At 41.7% G+C, this 24,109-nt stretch overlaps 3 protein-coding genes across 5 annotated transcripts in view; 1 reads left to right on the top strand and 2 right to left on the bottom strand.

Annotated features, from left to right (window-relative positions):
* Positions 1–21,677, bottom strand: part of LOC133048877 (antiviral innate immune response receptor RIG-I-like) — an 81,308-nt gene extending 59,631 nt beyond the window's left edge. The window contains exon 1 of the mRNA XM_061132752.1: positions 21,543–21,677. The gene's annotated coding sequence lies outside the window, so the exon portion shown is untranslated. The remainder of the gene's footprint in view (positions 1–21,542) is intronic.
* On the bottom strand, positions 13,260–23,575 carry TOPORS (TOP1 binding arginine/serine rich protein, E3 ubiquitin ligase). Of its 3 annotated transcripts, none has more exons than XM_061132746.1 (3): positions 23,378–23,575; positions 21,543–21,737; positions 13,260–16,492 (listed from the first exon to the last, which is right to left on the bottom strand). In XM_061132746.1, exons 1-3 carry the CDS (start codon positions 23,378–23,380, stop codon positions 13,580–13,582), a joined length of 3,111 nt encoding a protein of 1,036 aa, XP_060988729.1. In that variant the 5' UTR covers positions 23,381–23,575; the 3' UTR covers positions 13,260–13,579. The 3 variants fall into 3 exon arrangements, with proteins under 3 accessions (XP_060988729.1, XP_060988728.1, XP_060988730.1); XM_061132745.1 differs by lacking the exon at positions 23,378–23,575 and adding an exon at positions 23,039–23,147; XM_061132747.1 differs by lacking the exon at positions 23,378–23,575 and adding an exon at positions 17,158–17,252 and having other exon boundaries at positions 21,543–21,677.
* SMIM27 (small integral membrane protein 27) lies at positions 23,263–23,946 on the top strand. The gene is made up of 2 exons (XM_061132755.1): positions 23,263–23,423; positions 23,740–23,946. Exons 1-2 carry the CDS (start codon positions 23,379–23,381, stop codon positions 23,860–23,862), a joined length of 168 nt encoding a protein of 55 aa, XP_060988738.1. The 5' UTR covers positions 23,263–23,378; the 3' UTR covers positions 23,863–23,946.
* The last annotated feature ends 163 nt before the right edge of the window (positions 23,947–24,109 follow it).

The following is a 24,109-nucleotide window of genomic DNA, read 5'->3' as shown; positions in this document are numbered from 1 at the left end:
TTCTAGTGTTATTCATTCCCATTTGAAGACAATGGTTTCTTTCCATCTGATGTCATTTCTTCTGGTTCCTCCAATATGTTGTTTAGGCTTCCAGTGAATTTATCATTTTAAATATTGTTTTGAAGAGTTCTAAGATTTCCACTGTTTTTTTCTTCTTTCAGTTTCTCAGCTGAGAAACTCTATGTTCACCATTATAGCTGTCTTTTAAGTTCATGTATATATTTCTAATTATATCTTTAGAGTCTTTGCTAATTCCACCATGTGTATTATCTCACAGTATGTGGCTGGGTTTTTTCTTTCTTTTTACTTTTTTGGCTGTGCTACCCAGCATGCGGGACCTTAGCTCCTTGGCCAGGGATCACACCTGCACACCTGCATTGGAAGCACTGAGTCTTAACAACTGGGCCATAGGGAGGTGCCACACTATGGTTTTGTAACTTTTTTCTCTTGACTACGGATTCCCTCACACGTTTAATAACCTTTTACTTTACACTGGACATCACAGATATGCTGTAGAATCTCTGGATTCTATTATTTTACTTTGGGGAGTGTTGCTTTTTGTCTAGTGTACTAACTTACCAGTTATTAATTTTGAAATTATAGAGGGCTTGTTTCACAATTCTGGTGGGTTTCACACAACTGTTAAAGGTTTGCCTTTATGCAAGCTGACTCCCTTATTTGGGGATATAGTCTTTTCTGTTAAGGTGTGGCCCTGAGGGGTTTCAGTGAGAAGCCCTACATGTTTCCACTGCCTTTCCAAGTTGGTGAAACTCAGACTCCAAATTCTGCCTTCCCTTTCCAGCTGTCTTGTTGAGCTTTTCCAGCCCTCCAGCCGTTACTTACCTGGGCCCTTGGGTTCTCCCCTCCATGGAAGGATTTGAAAGTTATATACAAATTCTAGGGGTCCCTCTGTTTCCTTTCAGAAATTTCCCCCTCAGTATCATCACTGTGGCAGCCCCAGGGTTCAGCTTCTAATTCAATGACTGTGACTCTCTGTGTTCAAACTGACAGATGGATGAGTGGGAACCCTCAGAAAAAAGTCAAATGAATGCAGTCCTCATGCAATATGGTTCCTGTCTTTCAGTATTCTACCTCCCTCTAGTTTCTGCTTTTTTTTTCAATGGCTTCAAGTACTTGTTCTTTATATTTTGTCCATTTTTATCACTGTTTTCTCATACAAGCTATTCTGCCACTAATTGGGTTTAAATTTTTAACTGAGGAAAAAAAATTGGATCTAAAATTCCTTTAAAAAAGGACATGTCTTCTTTTATGCTACAGAGCTTTGAATAACAATGAATTAATTAAACATCAACAATTAAAGTGCAGAATCTGAAAGAACTGAAGTTCTATAGACAGAGGCATTTGAGAGGTCAGAGAAGCAGCGAAAGAAGGAAAGCATCACCGAATGATGAGAAGAAAGGATTCAGCAGAACTGCCAGCTCACCTGGGCATTAATTTTAACCAGCACATTTGCAGAGTATTTACTATATCGGGGGTTTGTGAAAAGAACTGGGTATGTGGCGATAAGTCAAAAAGTTTCCCTCAGGTGGAAAAGCATAAATAAGAAATTGACAAATGTGAAGTAATGCAAAGAAAGCAAGTAAAGTCATGAATCAGAAAATAACAGACATTGAGAAAAAACTTTTAATACAATGGTAAGGGTATATTTTTCTGAATAGGGCACATTTCATTCAGCTGGATCTTTAAGAATGAGAACTGTTCACAAAAAGCTGGGACAGTGGATTTCATGCAGGGGGACAGAAAACAGAAACAGGACAACAAGAAAAAGTAAAAAACACTGGTAGCTGGAACTTCAAGAACAAGGGGTAAATAGTAGGCAGTGCTGCTAAAGAGGCAAGCAGGGCCTTGTAATGCAAGGAATGAAGGGCAGTGGTAACACACGGCAAGGTTTTCAGCAAAACAACATAATCTGATAACATTTTTAAAAGAGCTCTCTGGTTCCTATGCAGAACTAGTAGTTCAGTTGGGAGGTGACTCGAGTAAGATATATGAAGGCTTAGATAAGGACAGTGGCAGTGGAGAGTGGAAGAAGAGATGTATTTTAGAGACAGGATTGAGTCAATAGCAGCAGAAAAGAATAGGGAAAAGAATCAAGGCCACAGCTCAGGCATCTGGTCTGAATGACTGAACATGGTCGCACCGTGACTAAAATGGAGAAGATACGTTTAGACTTTATGACATTCTAGTGTGGGAGACGGACAAGAGACTAGATGTCAGGTAAGAGCAGTGAGGAGAATAAAGCAGGAAAAGGGAATAAAGAGTAAATGGGGGCCGCTTATGTTATACGAATTGATCAGGAAGATTCATATCAAGTGAGAACATGCCAACTGGGTGAAAAGCATTCTACTCAAAAGGAAGAGAAAGTACAAAGTCTGGTAGGCAGTAATAAACTGAGTCTGCAGGAAAAAAAAAAAACAAAAAAGGTAAGCAGGGCCGTGGGAGTGGGGTGGACAGGGAATGACAAGGGAGAGAGGTGGCCAGGGCGGTGCATGGAAGGCCTGACAGCAGATAAGGAAAACGATTCTGATCCTAAGTACACTAGGTAACTACTGCAGGATTTTGAGAGGGAGAAACAGAAAACAAACTGCAAGGGGGGAGGTGGAAGCAGTGACCTGGTAAGAAGCTACAGCACTAGTCCCAGTGAGAGACAATGGACTCTTGAACTAGGATCAAAGCAGTGGAAGTGGTAAAGTTGCTGGATATGTAACCTTAAGACCCCCACGACAATTTGCTGATGGACTGGATGAAGGATATGTGAGACAGGAGCCAAGGAGAACGCCCGTTTGTCTCCCCTGAGCAGCCGCATGAGTGGGGGTGCCATCTGCTACCGTGGATGCTGGAAGAGAGGCAAGCTTGGAGTAGGAAATCAAGAACACGCTCGCTCGCTTGCTGATGAGGACAGCCCACAGGTGGCACTGCTCAAACATCAATGTGCGCACAAATCATCCTGATAAAGGTACAGCTTCTAATCCAGTGTACCTGGACTCTGCATTCCTAACAAGCTCCCAGGTGATGCTGACATCGGTGGGCCACAGACCTCAGTCTGGATAGCAAAGTCACTAAAGAAACAAGAGCTAAAGGAAAAGGAGGAGAGCTGCAAAGTCAAAGTTGTTATGAAAGTGAACGGAACTGAAACCCAGAGCACACAGGGAGGGAGGAGCCTCAAGTAGCGGTTCTCAAACTGGTGTGCGGCCGGGAGCACCGGAACCACCTGGAGACTTGGTAGAAAAACACATTCTTGGCATCTCAGACCTTCTGAATCAGAAACTGTACGGGTGGAGCCCAGCAATCTATGTTTTAACAAACTCTCCCAATGATTCTGATGCATGTGAAGTCTGAGAACAGAGGCCAAGAGAAAGAGGAGTTCATCGAGTGGAAAGATGAGTGCTATCACAGGTTGATAGCAAAGATTACACGTCACTTTTCTCAGTATTTACACCTGTTATCAGGTAACTGCAGTTCCCCTCATCAACAACAGAATCTCTTTTCCCTCCCCTGGAGTCTGCTTGGAATTACGACTTTGAATGAGGAAATGACAGTGTGTTACTACTGAGTCAGGCTTTCAAGCTTCTGCTCTCTTGGAGCCCTGTGACCATGATATAAACAAGCTCAGGCTAATGTGCTACAAGATAAATGACCACATGGAAAGTACCCTGTAATCCTAGCTGAGGCCAGCCTAGGTCAGCAGACCCACCAGTTAACTGGACACATGAGAAAGCCAGTCAAGACCAAGTAGGCAGGCAGTGTCTCTAATAATGTGCTGGAGGTTATCATTTTTGATACATTTTGATAATGTGCTAGAGGGTTCTTTTTTCTTTGGCCTGAGCTTAGCACTGACCAGAACTGCCCAGTCAATATGGAGTGTGTAGGAGAGAAATGGAAGGTTTGAGGAGGAAAAGGTGGGGAATATCCATTGTATCAATGAGAAAGAATAATACACTTGTCCACTAATGTGTATCATCTGGAAGTTCTTGGTTCCTGTACTGTTGAAGCCTGGCTTGGAGAATTCTGAGCATTACTTTGCTAGTGTGTGAGATGAGTGCTACTGTGCAGTAGTTTGAACGTTCTTTGGCATTGCCTTTCTTTGGGAGGCAAGCTAGGCTTTCAGATTCTCCAAGCTAGGCTTCAACAATATGTGAACTGAGAACTTTCAGATGTTCAAGCTGGATTTAGATAAGGCAGAGGAACCAGAGATCAAACTGCCAACATCTGTTGGATCATCGAAAATGCAAGAGAGTTCCAGAAAAACATCTACTTCTGCTTCACTGACTATGCTAAAGCCTTTGACTGTGTGGATAACAACAAACTGTGGAAAATTCTTCAAGAGATGGGAATATCAGACCACCTTACCTGCCTCCTGAGAAATCTGTATGCAGGTCAAGAAGCAACAGTTAGAACCAGACAAGGAATGGACTAGTTCCAAATTGGGAAAGGAGTAAGTCAAGGCTGTATATTGTCAACCAGCTTAAATCAAGATTGCCCGGAGAAGTATCAATAAGCTCAGATATGCAGATGACACCACCCTTATGGTAGAAAACAAAGAGGAACAAAAGAGCCTCTTAATGAAAGTGAAAGAGGAGAGTGAAAAAGCTGGTTTAAAACTCAACATTCAGAAAACTAAGATCATGTCATCCGGTCCCATCACTTCATGGCAAATAGATGGGGAAACAGTGGAAACAGTGACAGACTTTCTTTTCTTAGGTTTCAAAATCACTGCAGATGGTGACTGCAGCCATGAAATTAAAAAGATAAAGAACATTACAGCATACTAACACATATATATGGAATTTAGAAAGATGGTAATGATAACCCTATATGCAAAACAGAAAAAGAGACACAGATGTACAGAACAGACTTTTGGACTCTGTGGGAGAAGGCGAGGGTGGGATGTTTCAAAGGAACAGCATTGAAACATGTATATTATCTATGGTGAAACAGATCACCAGCCCAGGTTGGATGCATGAGACAAGTGCTTGGGCCTGGTGCACTGGGAAGACCCAGAGGGATCGGGATGGGGAATACATGTAAATCCATGGCCGATTCATGTCAATGTATGACAAAACCCATTACAATATTGTAAAGTAGTTAGCCTCCAACTAATAAAAATAAATTTAAAAAAATTTTTTAAAAAATGCTTGCTCCTTGGAAGAAAAGTTATGGCCAACCTAGACAGCATATTATAAATCAGAGACATTACTTTGCCAACAAAAGTCTGTCTAGTCAAAGCTATGGTTTTCCCAGTAGTCATGTATGGATGTGAGAGTTGGACTATAAAGTAAGATGAGCACCAAAGAATTGAAGCTTTCAAACTGCGGTGTTGGAGAAGACTCTTGAGAGTCCCTTGGATTGCAAGGAGATCGAACCAGTCAATCCTAAAGGAAATCAGTCCTGAATATTCATTGGAAGTACTGACGCTGAAGCTGAAGCTCCAATACTTTGGTCACCTGATGCAAAGAACTGACTCACTGGAAAAGACCCTGATGCTGGGAAAGATTGAAGGTGGGAGGAGAAGGGGACGACAGAGGATGAGATGGTTGGATGGCATCACCGACTCAATGGAAATGTGTTTCAGCAAGCTCCGGGAGTTGGTGATGGATAGAGAAGCCTAGCGTGCTGCAGTCCATGGTGTTGGACACAACTGAGTGACTGAACTGAACTGAATGTGTATCATACAAAGTTTGAGCTGGTGACTGTTTTTATGATAACAATCTATAGAGTTATTGATTTCCTTCAGGAACACTTAGCAGGATGTACATACGGACAAGTTTAGAAATGGGTTCACCCAGATTGAGGTCTTGCTAGGTAACAGGTTAATAAACTATTACTTGCAGGACAAATCTAGCATGTGGCTTGGTTTTTAGAGGCTGCAAGCTAAAAAATGCTATAACATTTTAAAAGTGCTATAGTAAAAAACTATAGACCATACTATTAAAGACTACAACAGAGACTACATATAGTGCCTAAAGCTGAAAATATTTACTATTTGACCCTTTATAGGAAACGACTGCCGACCCCTAAATGATGTGAATGAGGACAGAAAGTTGGAGGGTATTGCAACGAACTGATTTAAGTATAATCCAGAAAATCAAAGCTGGGTATGAAGGAAAATGTAGCAAAGAAGGGTGACTTAGAAAGGTCAAAAGATGGTCACTCCTAGTACTGAATTGTGTCTAAGTCATATTAGATATCCTCAGAGGCAGTCTAACCTGATCTACCCAGAGCAGTAGTTCCTGATATAATGATCACATGAAGGTACAGTGAGGTACTCTCAAGAACTTGAAAATAAGACACTTCTTGTGTTGTACCATGTGTAGGACACTGTTATGTATTTGGCACAGGAGATACGAGATAAAATTGGAAACAAAGAAAGTATATGAAACTATAGGAAACACTTCTTGGTCTCTTTGAAAAGCATTTCTTCTTTCATCAGCCTTCTTTAGGTTGTATTCTCCAATACTTTGGCCAACTGATGCAAAGAACTGACTCACTGACCCTGATGCTGGGAAAGATTGAGGGCAGGAGAAGGGGACAATAGAGGATGAGATGGTTGGATGGCATCACTGACTCAATGGACATGTTTGAGTAAACCCAGGGAGTTGGTGATGGACAGGGAGGCCTGGTGTGCTGCAGTCCATGGGGTCGCCAAGAGTCAGACACGACTAAGCAACTGAACTTTAGGTTGTATTCTCTAGATTTCTCACTTGTCTTCTTCTCTTCTTGCCCTGCCTCCCCTCTCTAGGAGGTCTCATCCATCCCCACAGCCTCATTACTACTCTATTACCAGTGACTCTTCAATCCTGTCTCTAGCCCCAGTTGTTCTTCCAAGATGCACACTCCTACTTCCAGCTACCCACTGGAAATCTTCATCTGCATAGGTAGCCTCTATTCCATGTTGTGCAAAGAATTTTTGTGGACATGCTTTCTACTTGTACTGGCCAATATGATAGCCACAAGCCTTGTGTGGCTATTAAATGTAAGTAAAATTCAAAAGTCCTGCAGTTGTCTGACTTATTAATTTTTGGCTGCTCTGGGTCTTCATTGCTGCTCCAGGGTCTTCAGGCAGGCCTTCTCTAGTTGCAGAGCGGGGGCTACTCTCTAGTTGTGGTGCCCAGGCTTCTCATTGCGGTGGCCTCTCGTTGCAGAGTGCCAAGCATGGGCGTTAGGCGCACAGGTTTCAATAGCCGCAGCATGCATGCTCAGTAGTTGTGGCACACATGTTTAGTTGCCCCATGGCATGTGAAATCTTTCTGGACCAGGGATCGAACCTATGTCCCCTCCCAGCATTGGAGGACCACCAGGGAAATCCAAAAGTCCCTCAGTTTTACTAGCCACATTTCAAGTGGTCAACACCCCCATGTAGCCAGTGGTGACTTAATTGCATAGCATAGCTCTAGGCAACTCAAACATCTCAAACTGAACTCATTTTTCTCCCCCAACTATCGCTAATTCCTTTATTTCTTACCTTGAATATTGTCAGCATTCTCTCACATGAAAAAAAAAAAAATGTCTGGTCCTACCAGACTGCTCCCTATCCCTCACTGACCAGCCTCATCGAAATGCTGCCCAAATCTTGTCTGGTCTACCTCAGAAATCTATTGACTCCAGCCTCTCCTCTGGGTCACCACTTTCCCACAGGTCCTTTTGACTGAACTGCTGCAAAGAGCTTCTCAAACATATTTTTTGGCCGCACCGAGAGACACTGACATTAGTGATGTCCATGGAGATGGCAACAGCCTTGATGGCTCAGTTTGAAAAGAAGACATTACTGGGCTGGTTCTCCAAATCAGAGGCATGAGAGATCTTAGTTCCCTGACCAAAGATCAAACCACACTCCTGACACTGGAAGGACAGAGTTCCAACCACTGGACCACCAGGGGAGTCCTCAAATGGTTTTTTACTGAGACTTTCCCCACTCTAAACCTTCTTCATTATTTCTAGTTGTTTTTTTAACAACCTGATTGTTCCATTCCCACCTTCTTTAAAATTCTTGTCTTCCCAACCCAGAGATCGAACCCAGGTCTCCCACACTGCAGGTGGATTCCTTACTGAGCCACCAGGGAAGCCCAGAATTCTCGTCAGTACCACCTTATTCATCCTCATTAGCCAGCACCTAGCATGATCTTGGACGACAGGTACACAGCATCTGGTGAAGAAACCAATTTTGCAGATAGGAAAGTGGAGACACAGCTTCCTGCCTAGGAGAGAACTGTTACCTATTTGAAGTACCGACAACCTTGCAGGGAAACAGAAGCCAGCCTACTCCAGGCAAATACTGGAGGCTTTAATTTTGTCCCATGACCATGTGAAAGCATACCATCTAGCATTCTGGCAAACATCACAGCCACAGTTTCTACTGGGGTCAATCTGGACTCAGACCTTGGTCTAAGTTGAATTCTATCTCCCTTACCTCCTGCTTTTCTCAGGTACAGATCCAATGGTACTTCTCATCCCCTAAGTAAAGTACGAAAAAATTTACTAATTTCTGTGACATTGTAACACTGAACATTACTGCACTTTTTAAAACAGCCATATACCACTTACTGTTTCCCAACACCTAAAAGATTCAGTTATTGACTGAAAACCCAAAATGAGGAAATTAATCCTCTCCCAAGCTTTGGTCACCTTCGGTGCATGAGTCAGCTGCTGCAGCAGAAATGAGTGTAGTTAAAAGACAAGACGTAACACCCATGACACAATTACCGTTTTCTTCTCCATCCTGTTATGTCCCACCATCACCCAGAGTGTTCTTCCATGTAGACAGTACTTAGCCTGACAGATCATTGTCCTCAAATCCAACCACCTTCACCTCCAGTCACGTTGGTTACTTTCAATCATGGCTAGAATTAGGCATTCTCTAAAACATTTTTCAGTCTTCTGAAAAAGGCACACCCCCACATATACATACTTGAACCTCACTGTAAAATGAATCCCTTGACAATCACTGCTAACAGTCATCTCAAGCTTCACTTCCTTCCCTACCCAGCCCAGATGCCAGAATATACCAATTTAACTACACTTATCTCACTCAGCTCCCTAGCCCACCCTTTCTTTTGCTACTTACATTCAGCGATACTTTAACCAGAGATAAATCCATTTGTTCATTTGCTGTGTAAATACTGAATGCATACTCCATGTCCAACTTTAGCTTCTGCTTCTATTTCCACACTGTTGAATGCTACCAGAGCAAAATCACAAGTATCAGGGCCCCATAAATACTCCATTATCACCATGAGGCCTCAACATTTGCCAGCAATTCGTGGCTAACCCCTTCACACCCCTGAAGAAGCATTTTTCCACTCCTCTCCTCAAGCCCAATCCTAGTGACCATCCATCCTTCTCAGAGGATGGCACTGCTTCTTACTTCATGGAGAAGAGAGGCTTTAGATAATGAACTACTTCATCATAACCATCTACCCACCAATGTCTTTGTGCAATTTTACTTCCTTCTGCCACTGTGGTAGACTCGCCTCTGCTGCTGTTACTAGTTCATGTACCTGAGCTCTGCAACCACCCCTCTCTGCATTTTTCTCCTCCAGTTACCCTCCTTTATTTCCAACTTCTCCTATTCCAGGAGTATGTGTGTACACGCCCAGTTGTGTCTGACTCTTTGTGACCCCATGGACTGTAACCTGCCAGGCTCTGTCCATGGAATTTTCCAGGCAAGAATATTGGAGTGGGTTGCCAATTCCTTCTAGGAGCTCCTTCCCCAAAATCTTGTCTCCCTCCCATTCAAAATTTTAAACATTAAGCAAACTCTCCTTTGGTGTTATACCCTCACCAACTTGCTTCTGAGCATGGAACCAAGAGTAGTTAACTGTGTATCTCAGACAAGACCCTCATCTTCAACAGGTCTAGCCTTATAAACTGTCTAGTGACTTCTATTTTCCTGAAAAAAAGTGGCTTTAATAGTCACATTTCCTTTTTCATTTTTGCCCCCTTTTGGAAAATATTCAAGGCTGGTAACTAATACATTCTCATATGCAGGCAACCCTGAAGGCCTGGAGGCACTTTTGTTTTGAAATTATTTCCTTACATAAAAATTACAAAAAAAGTAGAGAATTCCTGTATTTTACCCTCCTTCACCAATTTTTAAATTTTGCCACAATTTATCATTATTCCTCTCCAACTATGTATTTTCTCTGAACCATTTGAGGGTAGGTTACATAATGATTATGATTCAGATACCCAAGTGGGTTTTCCTAAAAGTACCAATCACCAGACAGACCTATACAAATTCTGGTCTACATTATCATAGTAATTAATCAGTCACCATTTTGGTAGTACAAAGGTCTACTGAGCTTAATGTTAGAAATGGATCCATGCTCTGAATACTGATGAAATCGGATTTTTGTGAAGAACCCCTTCCCACTTCTCATCCCCTGACCCCACTGACAGGGACAGTCGGTGGTGGTGGTGTTCAGCACCCAAAAGCACCTTCTGAGAAAACTTCCCAAGTCCAGAGACCCATTACCGGCTAGCTCAATGTTCGCAGCCTATGCTAGAGGGGACTGAAATTATTCTCCATAATGGAAGAATAATTCCCAATAAGGAGAGGTCACCAACTGGCCTTGCATAAAGCCTTGCCCCTTTGTACACATCAGCCATTGTTATTACAGACTAGATGGGTTAGGAATGCTCTTGGATTACCTTCCCCAAGAGCTAAAGCTGAATTTAACTATTTAGACCAAGAGCAGTAAGTTTTCCTGTTTATCAGAGGATCAATACAAGCACAAACGCTTGCATTTCCTTTACACAAATTAGTCACAAAAACTAAAATCCCGAGGTAAAAGAAAATGACTCACTGACAATAGATTTGGATGGATAAGCTGAGTGAATGTAGTGTTTGGTTGAAGGTTTATTATGTAGCTTCATGAAAGCAGGTCTCAGGCAATTTTTAAAATCTCTAGCACCTATACTTCCACCCAGTAAGGGTTTTAAGCATATCCAATGTGAAAGAGAAGGGATACAGCAGAACACACAGTTGCCAAAGAACTTTCAGACTGGTGAGAGAAAAGAAAGTCAAAGTCAAAGTCACTCAGTCATGTCTGCATCTTGGCAACCCCATGGACCATACAGTCCGTGGAATTCTCCAGGCCAGAATACTGGAATGGGCAGCCTTTCCCTTCTCCATTTTCCCAACCCACGGATCGAACCCAGGTCTCCTGCACTGCAGGCAAATTCTTTACGAGCTGAGCCACAAGAGAAGCGGTGAGAAAGAAGACATTAGTAATCAACTGCAACCAGTGATGCATGCTCTAAAGGAATCCAGGGCTGTTAAAGAGCAAATGATTGACAGGAATAGAGTGGGAGGGCACACTTTAACACTAATCTAGTTTAGCTACAGAGTTTAGTTTCCAGTAGAAGAAAAATGCTATGCATGAAGGCCGTGAATTAGTGGGGAGCAGCACACACACAGACCCAAAGCATGTCAGTGAGGCCAAGGCACAAATCAAGTGAGAGAAAAGCTGAAGATGGACTAGAGTCTCTAATTAAGCAGATGTTTGTAATTCGTATTATTTTGGACTTTCGTTTCCTTTTCATAAATATCCTAAGAATAACAGGAAGCTACTGAAGGATTTTAAGTAGAATGAAAGGATAAAAAATGTTTGTAAAGGTCTTTTGAAAGCTACATCAAGAATGGATGGAGGCAACTAGTGGATGCAGGCAGACCCATTATGATAGCACAAGAAGAGATCATGGCTGTCTAGACTGGATGATGGTACAGACACATTAGAAATATTAGAAAAATATCTAGTAACCAGGATTTACTGATTGGATGAAAAGGCTGAAGGAGAAAAAAGAATCAAAGACTTGGAAATTTGGGGCCCGAACACCTAGGAGGAAGATGCAATGGTGCCATGTATGAAGATGGCTTTCCACTAGTGCTTTGAGCTTTTTCATTAAAATACCATGCAAAAGCAGAATGTGTAATAAAACAGCACTCTTAAATTTTTAAGCACTCTTACATACTTAAGAAAAACTAGTCATTTCATAATTTCAAAGTGTATTTCTTGATTAACTATAATCATCCCACAACTTCTCAATGTCTGAGCTTACCAAAATTGTATCAACTTTAGATTTTTGTCATTTTAACCAGTTTTCTACTGCCCGTAGGATAAACACAAACTCTAAGCACAGCCTACAAAGCCTGGTCCCACACTCTTGTCCCTTAACAAAACCTGCCTTTAGTTCCTGGAATATACCAGACTCCTTTTCCATCCTTGGATTTCTGTATGTCTCCTTTACTAATAACTCTACTCCTGCTTAATGGCTACTTGTCTCAACCATCACTTCCACCTAAGATTAGGCCCCCATTGTATGCTCTTAATGGAAATTATGCTTTCTCTCGAGAGAACTTATAGTCTGCAATGTTTATAAATACATATACATACATGTCCCATGAGGACAGGGAACATACCTGCTCTGTCCTGTCACTGAATCTCTAAAACCTAAAATAGAACCTGTCACAGAGCAGGCATTCTAACTTCTGTTAACAAGGAACGAACATCGCAGCCAGGCAGTGACCCCTAATTTAGACCTAATCGAAGTTCCACTGTTCACGGACAATCAATCCTACATCAGGCTACCAATATCTAGCAGTTTTTATCACCTCTGAAACAGAAGAAAACAAACACAGACCTTTTGTGTAAAAGAACTATTTAAGTAAAAGAAGACAGGCAAGGGTTTTGTTTTGTTTTTAGTAAGCTGTAACTGCATTTTGCTGAAGACAGAAAATAAGAAAGATACTCTTCATAATCAGATTAAAGAACTAAAATAATCATTAAAACTGTCTGAGGTTAAATGCAGTTTGCATTAAAACTGTGAAATTCACTATTTATAACACAAGGATAGCCTTAACAATTTACAAGACTTTAGCTCCACTATAATGATTTAAAAAAATACTGCATAAAAAAAATTTATGGATTGTTTTAAAGTGTTACTGTTTTATTTTTTTCTTTTGTTGAATATACATTTGCTTTACTGGCAGTCCAGATAAACAAGTATATAAAGGAAATATTTAAATTTTTCTTTTGGCAGATGTCAAGATAAGCTGTGCAGATTAAAATGCCTCAATTTAACCTGAAGAAATGGTTTTGAATCATACAAATTTTTCAGAAGAAAAATAAAGACTGTCCAAAGGGATTCTTCTAGCTTATAACACATTTCCAGAATAACTCTCAAAAAGAAATTCAAAAATACTCATTGGCTACTTTAAAAATATGTCAATACCATATGGCTTTACGAAATAACTTCTAAAATTTTTATTTTTTATTTAAAAAGGATCCCAAGTTTTAAATAAACTGCTAGCAATATCATTTTCTTCACTTAAAAGTGCATATCTCTCAAGGTGGAACATACATACTTTTTGAACAAATAATGATTTTTACAATTTTTTTTTTTTTAACACCAAAAAAAAACCCAAAAAACTCACAAAATATCTTTAAGGGGGAAAACAGTTTTCACCAAGTGTCATCTCTAAACAGACTGCAGTAGATGACACTGTTCTTTTCTTCTCTTTTTATACCATCAGAATTCTCAAAGAGATGCTTTGGCAGTTTTAAGACACATCATGGTCTCTACCAAGAGACACTGACATTAACGATGATGTCCTTGATGGCTCAGTCTGAAAAGAGACATTACTGGGTTGATTCTCCAAATCAGAGGCAAAGGTGCTCTCTTCTCTTACATCAAGAGTTTGTTCAACTGAAGCTGCCTGGGGTGATATATTATCCACAGTTTTATTGGCATTATTCAAGTTGTTATTAAGTATGGTAATATCACACTCCTTGCTCAGGACACCAAATTCATCTTCTATTGTAACTACATCTTTAGATTCAAACGGAGCCAAAAATTCACTTTGGACAGGGTCTTGAGGACCACTAGGGTCACATTCTATATTCTCTTTTACTTCAGAGTCTTTATCACTGTCACTGTCAATGGTAATCACAACTGGGGAACGTGAAGCATTATCACCATGGTGTTTCTTATGCTTCCTCTTATGTTTCTTCTTTTTCTTTTTATGGTGTCTGGTTGTATCAGTAGCTTTCCCTTCATAAACTATCTCTACACTCAGGCTGCGGGTCCTCCTTTTTCTCCTCTTGTGCTTTGTCTCTCTGTCTGATGACCGGCTATCTGAAAAGCTGTCACTCTCATTTTTGTAGCTTCCATCCAATTTTGATGATTTTGAATAGTGACCTTCCTTTACTTTAGAAGCAAATTCATGCGATGGTTGAGCAACATCACTAGTACCCTCCAAATGCCGTGTTTTGTACTTTCGTTTCCCACCAGGCTTTTCATTTCTCACCCGGTCAGGCCCTGTAGATGCAGTCTTTGATCTACTACTAGACAGGCTCCTTGATCTATGCCTTTCATAGTAGTAGTATTTCCTTTCACTGTGATTATTTTTCTTCCGAGCGTTTGTTCTTTCAGAAAAGGACTGAATTCTAAGTTCTGGACTTGACGATTGTCTGGAATAGTGAGCTCTGGACAGAGTCCTCCTCCTGTAAGATGACTCGTAGCCATCCCTGTCCTTGTTTCTACTATAATAAGTATACTCCCACTTATATCTGCTGCCATAATTATTTCTCAAATAGTAACGATCTCGATTTCTGCTCCGTGATCTTCTTTTACCACGATCACTGCTACGAGATCTTGATCTGCTAGAACTTTCACTACTTAGAGACAGAGTTTGGCTTCTTCTTGACCAACTGCTATCTCTGGTTCTTGATCTCTTCTTGTCTCTTCTACCTCTAGGTCTACTACTCTCCCTGCTTCTGGATCGCTTGCCTTTCATTCTTTTCTTCCCATGATGCTTTCTGCGATTCTTCTGATCATGCCCACTCCTACTCTGGGAATGTGAATCTGAACTTCTCGATCTTCCCCTCTTTCTGTGTCTGCGGGTATATGGGGAATATACTCTGTCTCCTCTGAGGGATGAGCTCAGGTCTCTGAGAGAGGACAATGATATAGATCGTTTCTCTTCCTTCTTTGAGCTGATTTTTGTACCAGAATCACAATGACCTTTATTTATTTGTTCATCCTTTCCAACGACAGAGCGTGGAGATGAACATCTACTAACATCACTATCACCAGAACTGTAAGACTGCTCTTGTTCTTGTGTCTTCATGGTCTCCATTTTCTCATAAGAACCTAACTCCACCTCAGAATCAGAGGACAGTTCAACAAGTTCTGGGGTCCTCTCAGCTAGAGGTTTAACAAATCCAACAATGACACAGTTATCTGAAGAAGAATCACTGTCATTATTTAGGTCCTCATTGGTCTGTACTCCTTGTATCTGAGATGTAGCTCTTCCTGTTACAAGTTCTTCATCTGAACTGTCTGAAGTATTTAAAAGGGAAGACATGGCAGCATGCACCTGCTCTGAGCTTGAGTAAGAAGGTCCTGGAGTTTCATCATCCCATGGTGCTTGACTAACAGTGGCTACATTAACATCCAGCTCTTGGGTCTCAGCTTCATCTGGAGATATTGTTATGACTGAAGAATCAGAATGGCTACCTTCTTCATATGAAGGAGCAGGGCAATCATAATTAGCATGCTGATCAAAGGCTGCCATGTTAAATGGAGAGCGAGCAAAACTGATAAATTCATGTATAAAATGCTCAGTCCGATTAAGCAAAAACGGCCTCAAATCAGACACAAATGCCTGACTCTCCAAGTCATAGCGAGTAACATTACTCATGATGATGTGCTGGACGATATTCACTAAAGATCCATGAGCTCCAAAGAGAACTGTGAGTTCACGTTTTAACCAGGGGACTAATCTGTGAAGGCAAGCTGGATTTCTACGGAAAAATTCAGCTGAAATGTCCCTGTAGCGACCACCATCTTCAATATTTCTAACTCGGGCACCAGCACGATAGAGAGTTCGCCTAAAATTAATGATATCCTGTTCTTGAATTTTCCGCAAAGATCTCTCATCTGCAGTAGCTGGCCTTCTTATTGAAATCTGTCTCATAAATGGAGGAATTTCACCATCTCTAGGTCTCGCTGAAATGCTTAACCCTTCAAATAGTACTCCACTGTCTGGTGGAGTTGTTGTTCTTCTATTCACGGTACTACTAGGTGAATAAACAGAAGCACTTCGTTCCCTTGTCATAGTTGTGCGATAGCGGAATCGTCGGACATCAGGAGTGGCAAAAGAGCCATTGTATGAAGGTCTTAGGACATATTCCTTGAAGTCATCTTCTGCCCTCACAGAATGAAAAATAGAATCAAAGGGCTGCTTACATAGTGGGCATTCGGCTTTGTTTTTTGACCACTCCTGTACACAGCGAAAACAGAACTTATGTAAACAGCGATCTAAGTAAGACACATTATCAAATCTATCCAAGCATATAGGACACTTAGAATCGGGAGATGCATCAGCTGGTACTGTCTGTTGCAATTTGCTAGTGCCAGCTTTAGGTGAAAAGTTGTCCATTTTAAATTCCTTAGCGGCTGATGCCATTATCTGTAAAAGGGAAAAAAATACATCAGTAACCTGATAAAAATGAAATGACTAAATCTGAAAAAAATGCAAATGACTGAAACATACTTCAGTGAAAAGTAGTACATGTCTGTAACATAAAGGGACAGCGTAGCATAGTAATACAGTACTTAAAGCACTAGTTCTAAAGTCAGATCTCCTGGTTCATATCCTGGTTCCACACTACCAGTGTGATTATAGACTAGTTACTATCCTTATGCTTCAATTTCATCTGATGAGCACTAATACTAGAACCTGCCTCACAGGATTTGTGAAGATGTTTAAAAAAAGAAAAAGGTCTTAGAAAAAGTGCCATAGTAAGCTCTCAAATATTCTATACTATGCTATTATTCCTTTTAAAAAGATAATTTGAGGAAAATTTGATATATACAAAAAAGTGCAAAAGAAAATATATCAAGTAGCCAAATAGCCACCATTCAGATTTAGCAACTAACATTTTCTCATGGTTATTCCAGATTTTTTAAATTGTCCCTTTATGTGCCCCTCCTCCAAGCCCATCCTTCTCCAGAAAACAAAAACCAAAAATATTGCAATTCTCAGAATTATTTCTATGTATGGTTTTATATCTTTCATACACACACCCCAAACAATATGGACTACTTGTTTTGTTTGTGGTATTATATACGTACCTTTAAAAATAGCTTTAGTGAGAAAATTTGCATACCATAAAGTTCCCCTATTTGAAACAGTTCTGTGGATGATTCTTCCAAACACAAAAAAGGATCTGTTAGTGAAGATTATTAAATGAAATAACTGTAAAAGCATTCAAGGCCAGTCTCTGGCTTACAGCAACTGCTAAGTAAACGTTAACTACTGTTACTCTTACTATTGTTACTATATTCAGTTCATCACTGACTCCTTTCAGTATCCCTAAGAAGCTTTTCTTCTCCTTCCTGTTTAGTCACTCACAAAGTATCTTGAAATCATGCTTTCAGCCTCCTTCCCTTATCTATTCTCACAAGGACCACTAGAATCTTAAAAGATTCGTTCTGTTTTCTTGAAATGTATCAGTTTACATTGGCCCATAATTTACTAAATGAATTTTCAAGAGCTGAAATCTAGTTGCATTACATCTGGGCCTTGTTCCCTGTTTAGTTGCTTTCTATACTAATCATTTTATAAATATTAAATGTGTTTCTTCTTCTGTGTTTTCCTGGGCCTATTACTGCTCTTTCTCCACCTCCTCTATCACAGAAGTCTCATGAACAGTCTACTGATATCTAGTCAAATAATAAAACTGTAATTTTCTAAACAAGAGACTCACTGGCCATATCTACCTCTAACAAAAAACAAATAAAACCCACAACAAAAATCTGTGATTGTGGAATTTAAGTATTTCACCACAGACTTCAAATTAATTTGCTCATCTAGTGCATCTTAGCTTTCTCAGAGCCCTATCTTAATAGGAAATCAATTAATGCTGAACAAGTTTCTTCAAGGGGGTCCAAATACCTTCAGTCCTGTCTTCTACAGTGGGAATGCAAAAATTACCACTGTTCTTAAATAGAAAAGAATTATAAATAAACTTAATATGACATAAATTTCTCAGCATTTCCCCCTACTTCTAATATTTTTAAATTCTCCAACTCAAGGGGGGGAATCTTTTAAAAATAAAAACTGTTAAGAGACTCTGTGGGCATTAGGGAAAAGAGTGGAGAGGGCACCAGATCTGGACTGATGACCAGGTTTCACCTAAAACTAACTCTGTCAATTGGAGAAATCCACATTAACTCTGGACTTCAGTTTGCCTCTCAATATAAGAAATCACTAGACTTTTAAAATGACTGGTGAATTTCTAGTTAATACAGTTTACCTTAATTTGTTTTTCTGGAATACAGAATTTTTGTGTGACCTGGAAATGTTTAACACAAAGATTTACAACCCAGAATGAATTTATTAAAGAGAACTATTTGATAATAATTTCAAGTTCAAATAAAACAATATTTCACTAATTATAAATTTTTTAAGATGGAATTTTAGTCCTCCTTTCCCTAGTTTTATAAGCCTGTTAACCAATATGACAGCACAAGTATATAAAGAATGATGAGTAACATTATGCAGAGTAGGTAAAAAGAAAAAATTCTTAGTTGTTTCATATTTCTACATAGGAGTTACTTTAGCTATAAAGAATGGTATTCATGAGAAACATCGTACAATGGCAATGAATGTAAATCATCAATAAGGGATCTACTCTTTTGAAATCACCACTAAATACTAAAAATATGTGCTAATTCAAATAAAGTAGAATTTATTACCACATGACCCAGCAATTCCACACTTATCTATTCAAATGAAACAAAACCATATGCCCACACAAAAACTTTTAAATGAACAGTCGTCGCTGCTAAGTTGCTTAAGTTCTGACTCTTCTGCAACCCAAGGGACTGTAGCCTGCCAGGCTCCTCTATCCATGGGCTTCTCCAAGCAAGAATACTGAAGTGGGTTGCTGTGCCCTCCTCCAGGGGATCTTCCTGACCCAGGGAAAGAACCCATGTCCCTTAAGTCTCCAACATTGGTAAACGGCTTCTTTACCACTAGTGCCACTTGGGAAACTAAAAAGAGTTTTAATAGCTAAAAAGTGTCAAATGCTCATCAACTGATGAATTCTAACATTTATCATCTTTAGAATTGGGGTGGAAGGAAGGGTGATAGTGGAGGCAGGTGGAGGCTGTCTCCACCTGTGGTATATCCATACAACGTGGTTTATCCGTACAATGGAACATTTGACAATACAAAGGAACAAACTACTGATATATGCTACAACATGGACGAATCTTTTCATTATCAATTACAAAATATCACATTATATGCTATTTTATATGAAATGTACAGAACAGAATCAATAGAAAGTAGACTAGTGATTGTTGGATGTGTGTAGGGGAAGCCTGGGTAAGGATTATCAAGGTTTCTTTCTAGGATGATGAAAATGTTCAATTATAATTGCAGAAATATACTACATAAACACACTAAAAACCACTGTATTATAAATTTTAAAGAAGTGAACTTTATTGATAAGATATAAATTATATCTCAACAAAGCTGTTTCAAAAATGCAAATTAAGGCATAAAACAGAGATAGCAAGGGAACAGATTTGAAGGTTTGGGGGACTTCTCTGGTGGTCCAGGGGCTAAGACTCTGCGCTCCCAGTGAGTAAGGGGCCTGGGTTCAATACCAAACCAGCCAACTATATCCCACATGCAACTAAGACCCAAGGCAGACAAACAAATATATATTAAAAAAAAAAAAAGAAAAAAAAATGATTTGTAGTTTTGCTGGAAGAATTCTGGGTTAGGCAGCAAAGGCAGACCTGATGGCAGATTTAGTGCTTCAGATTCTAGAAGCACCCTAGAATAAAAGTTTCTCTATCCTAGTACTCTAGGAATTATAGAACTTCAAATTAATTTCCCCATGAAGAGAAGATTAATCAGTTCTTCTGAACCCTTCCCCTTAACTGCCTCTCAAATTCTAAATAAAATTTATCATCTTTAGAATTGGGGGGAGGGGTGGCAGGCGGAAGCTGATAATAAGAGTCGGGAAGCTGGAAGTCTAAATTAGACCATAGACTGGACATACCTCACATTTAAAAAATTTGACAGAAGAGTTATGTTTTCATGGAGTGATGTTAATTCTAATGCAGAGTCAGGGCTGAGAAAAAAACCTTACATTTTTCTCAATTCTAAAATGTTTTAAATAACAGTATCCACCTGAAAAGGTGGTTGTGTGAAGAGATATATTCCACATAAACCCTTGGCATAGTGCTTGGTGGGGAGTAAGAATTTAATACTGTTATCCCATGTTATGTGAAGATAAAATTAATTTCTGTAATTTCCATCACCCATAACTTATTATAAATGCCCAGAAAGATGACAAGCGAATGATCCTCATATTAGTATCATTATCATATTTAATATATCTAAGCAAAATGGCTAAAAAGGGTTCACAGGTGGATCAACTAAGTATTATAACTATTATAATATTCATAAACTATTATAAACAATCTGGGCCCTATCTCTTGTGACCTTAAAGAAACCGTGTACCTCTCTGCACTGCAATCTAATCATCAATACCAAGAAATCAAACAATTTAAACGATCAACTAAACAGACGCTAAAAAATTTAAATTTACACCAGACCCTAAAAAATGTAAATTTACACCAGACCCAAGGAAATTTAATTCCAGTTTCAGCAATAAAAGGAACTGCTTGGGAACCATTACCCTCTAAAGCCGCTCATTCCAGCTAAGCATGACTGCTCTGGCTGACTGTACAGCTTTCAAAGCCAGAGACTAAAAGCAAACAAAAACCCCAACTCTCACCGTTATTAACGTAAATCTTCGATAACCCCTTCCGAATTTACTTCAATTAACTTGAAAATTACCTATCAAAAATTCTATTCACTTTTCCTCCCAGAGCACACTATTTGCCTCCTCTCAGTACCGCCCTCTTCCAGTCTACCAAAGTAGCCCGTGAAGCGAGATGCAGAGTCGACGGATGAAGTCACAGGCTCACGGGGTGTAACAGACAACTACCAGAGTTAGAGACAGTCGCTTCCTTTGGTTGAGAACTGCCACCTTCCAGGATCGAAGGCAGGCACCCCGTGCATTACATAATCCCAACGAACTCAAATACTGTTACTCCCATTTTACAGACGTGCTCAGAGATGAGGGGGCCCTCCAAGGTCACACCTCTGGCAGCAGCGACGCCACAGACTCGAACGTTTGTGCTTTGTGTCGTGTCCCCCCCACCCCCCACCCAGAGACCAAGCTCCTTCCAGTACGCGGCTGGGCTCGCGCTTTGGGGAGCGCGTCTCGGAAAGCAGCCCTCCCCCGCCCACCGGCACGGATCCACAGGTGCGCCGCAGAAGCCGCTCGCCCGAAGCCTGGCCCGCCGGCTCACCGCGGCGCCTCAGGCCCGGACAGCAGCTCTCTCGCCCCTGGGCCTCGCTGCAGGCTGGAGCTCCTGCTCTCCCGGCCCCCTTCCGACCCCCGCGCCCCATTGTTCCTGACCTCACTTACCTCAGAGGATGCCGGCGCAGGCCGGGCTGGGGCGCTCGTGGCCAGTTCCCGGCGGCCCAGAAGGCTGGGCCGGTGACGGCAGGATCCACGAAGGCGAACTCTACGACTTCTCCGCCGGCCCTCCGAAGCGGGAGTAGGCGGGGGCGCTTCACCCTCCTCGCGAGACAGCGGAGACCCCGGCGGCTGCTGCGACCCCTGTGACGTAAAGCGCTCATCACCAATGGCAGACAGGGGGCGGGGACAGAAACCAAAACCCACTTCCCGGCCCCCAGCGCGTCAAAACACAGCACCCGCCCGCGTGACGCATGCGCGGTAGAGGACGCCCGCGCTGAGGGCGGGGCTTAGCGCGCTCGGCCTGACCCCGGCCCTTCCCCCACTTTCCTCCGCTGCTCGAAGGAGAGCGACGGGACCCCCTCAGGACGAAATCGCTAACGTACCGTCAACTTGAGTAATACCTGGGGATTACAAGCTCACTATCTTAAAGTTCGCTTCTAACTTACCTGGAAGACACGATAACTAGCTTGGTCTCATTTGAAAGTTAAAGTCAATCAGTCGTGTCCGACTCTTTGCGAGACCCCATGGACTATACAGTCCAGGGAATTCGTCAGGCGGTAATACTGGAGGGGGCAGCCCTTCCCTTCAGCGGATCTTCCCAACCCAAGGATCGAACCCAGGTCTCCCGCATTGCAGGCGGATTCTTTACCAGCTGAGCTACAAGGGCTGTGGTCTCATTTAAACCTCGCCAAATTCTGCGAGAAGTTACTCAAACTATCTCTGGTGTTCGATAAAGGAACCGAGTTATCCGGAAGAGAAGGGACTTGGGCTGAAAAGTTAAGAACCATCACCAGGATTCGAATGGAATCCCAAATCAATCTTGAGAGATCAACTCCAGTCAGGATGAACAGGGATCTGACCTAAAATCAGTGGGAATTGAAATCTTCCCGAAACAGAAAACGTCTTTTCCTTACCCGCTCTCCGAAATATGTACTAAAACCCTGTTTAGGTGATATCTGAGATTACAGAAACAAAACGTCTGGAGCCTAACGCGGCCCCGTTGTCCCATTCTTCGCTTCAAATGTAAGCGTCCCAAACATTTTTGGTACAACGGCCTGCGTGCCAAACCCCATCCTTTGGCTTCATATTTGATCGTGCTACAGTTCTAAGCATACAAATGCTCGATGAGCACTTGCTAATTGGCAGCTACATTATGTCGGGTAATTCGTGCCACGTTATTTCTTCTTAAAAGTATCTGATATCAACAAGCCATTGCGTTCTCAAAAACTTTTAAGAAAAGCTCCAGTAACAGGGAGTCCCACAACGACTCGTCAGTTATATAAAAGCAGGCTGTACTCTAAATCAAAGGTGAATACACGAACTACCTATACCGTGGGAACAGATCCGGTTAGAAACATTAATTCTTTCAGTGCTAGACGTCGGCGTAATACTTAACCGTGGGTTATTTTTCCAAATAAACTTTTAAATGCACGTGACGGTACCTTATCTCGCATTAATACTGCTCTACAACCGAAAGGCGACCGGTGACAAGTCAAGCCTATCCCTCACAGCGGCAAAATAAACCCATTTCTAGCGTTATTTTCTCGTTTCTCTCACTTCCTCCCCTTAAGGCGGGCTAGGCCCCCGAGCACGTGACACCGCCCCCCAGCTCCGGGCGGAAGAGGCCGGCCGGGCTGATGGGAAACGCGCGGGGAGGCGAGTGGGCGGGCGCTAGCGCCCGGCTGAAAGATGGCTGCCGCCGCCCGGCAGCCACCGCCCCGGAGGTTACTGTAGGGCCTGCGGCTTCCGCCCGTGCCCGCGAACCACTGCCACAGCCTTACCATGAAGCCAGTGAGTCGCCGCACCCTAGACCGGATTTATTCCGCGGTAGGTCCCGGGCTCGGCGGGCCTCCCCGGGGTCTAGGCTCGAGGCCCGCGGGTGGAAGGTCCCCTATATCTTCAGCGCCCAGAAACTCTAAAATCCATTCTTGAATTAAGCCTTTCACTCCCTAACCTCGACTCCGCCTCTTCCTGGAGGACACGGTCTTCCGCTTCTTACGTAAGGGCTACCGAGTGAACTCGCTTCCGGAACCACATTTATGCGAGTTGATCACTAAAATCCCCACCTTAGCAACGTGCGCGGCAACCTGATGGGGGCCGGGAGGACGTGCCACTCAAAGGTTGTTTTTACTCCATTTCCTAGTTGCTCCTCGCGGTCGTATTGCTGTCCTGGGGATACGTCATCTATGCGTCAACTGTAGCTGCACGACGACAACTAAGCAAGAAATACCCAGACAAAATCTTCGGAATGAACGAAAATTTGTAATTCCTCTGGATTTGATTTCATGCATATACAGTTCTTTACCTCTGATACTTGTCTCGATTTAAAGTAAAATCTTTAATATAATGATCCCAAATTCACTTTTGTATACCGTCCGTTATAGTAACCACTAATTGTCGATTTTTCATATACCAAGAGGTTTGTCTTTTAGGTTCTCATATAAGAAAGCACAAGGATCTTAGGTGATGCAGTTGTAAAGAATCTGTCTGCTAACGCGGGAGACACCACTTCC

The sequence above is a fragment of the Dama dama genome, chromosome 29 (assembly GCF_033118175.1).
Source record: "Dama dama isolate Ldn47 chromosome 29, ASM3311817v1, whole genome shotgun sequence".
Classification (NCBI taxonomy): Eukaryota; Metazoa; Chordata; class Mammalia; order Artiodactyla; family Cervidae; genus Dama; species Dama dama.
The sequence above is the reverse complement of the archived record's forward strand: the minus strand, read 5'-3'. Positions and strand labels throughout refer to the sequence as shown.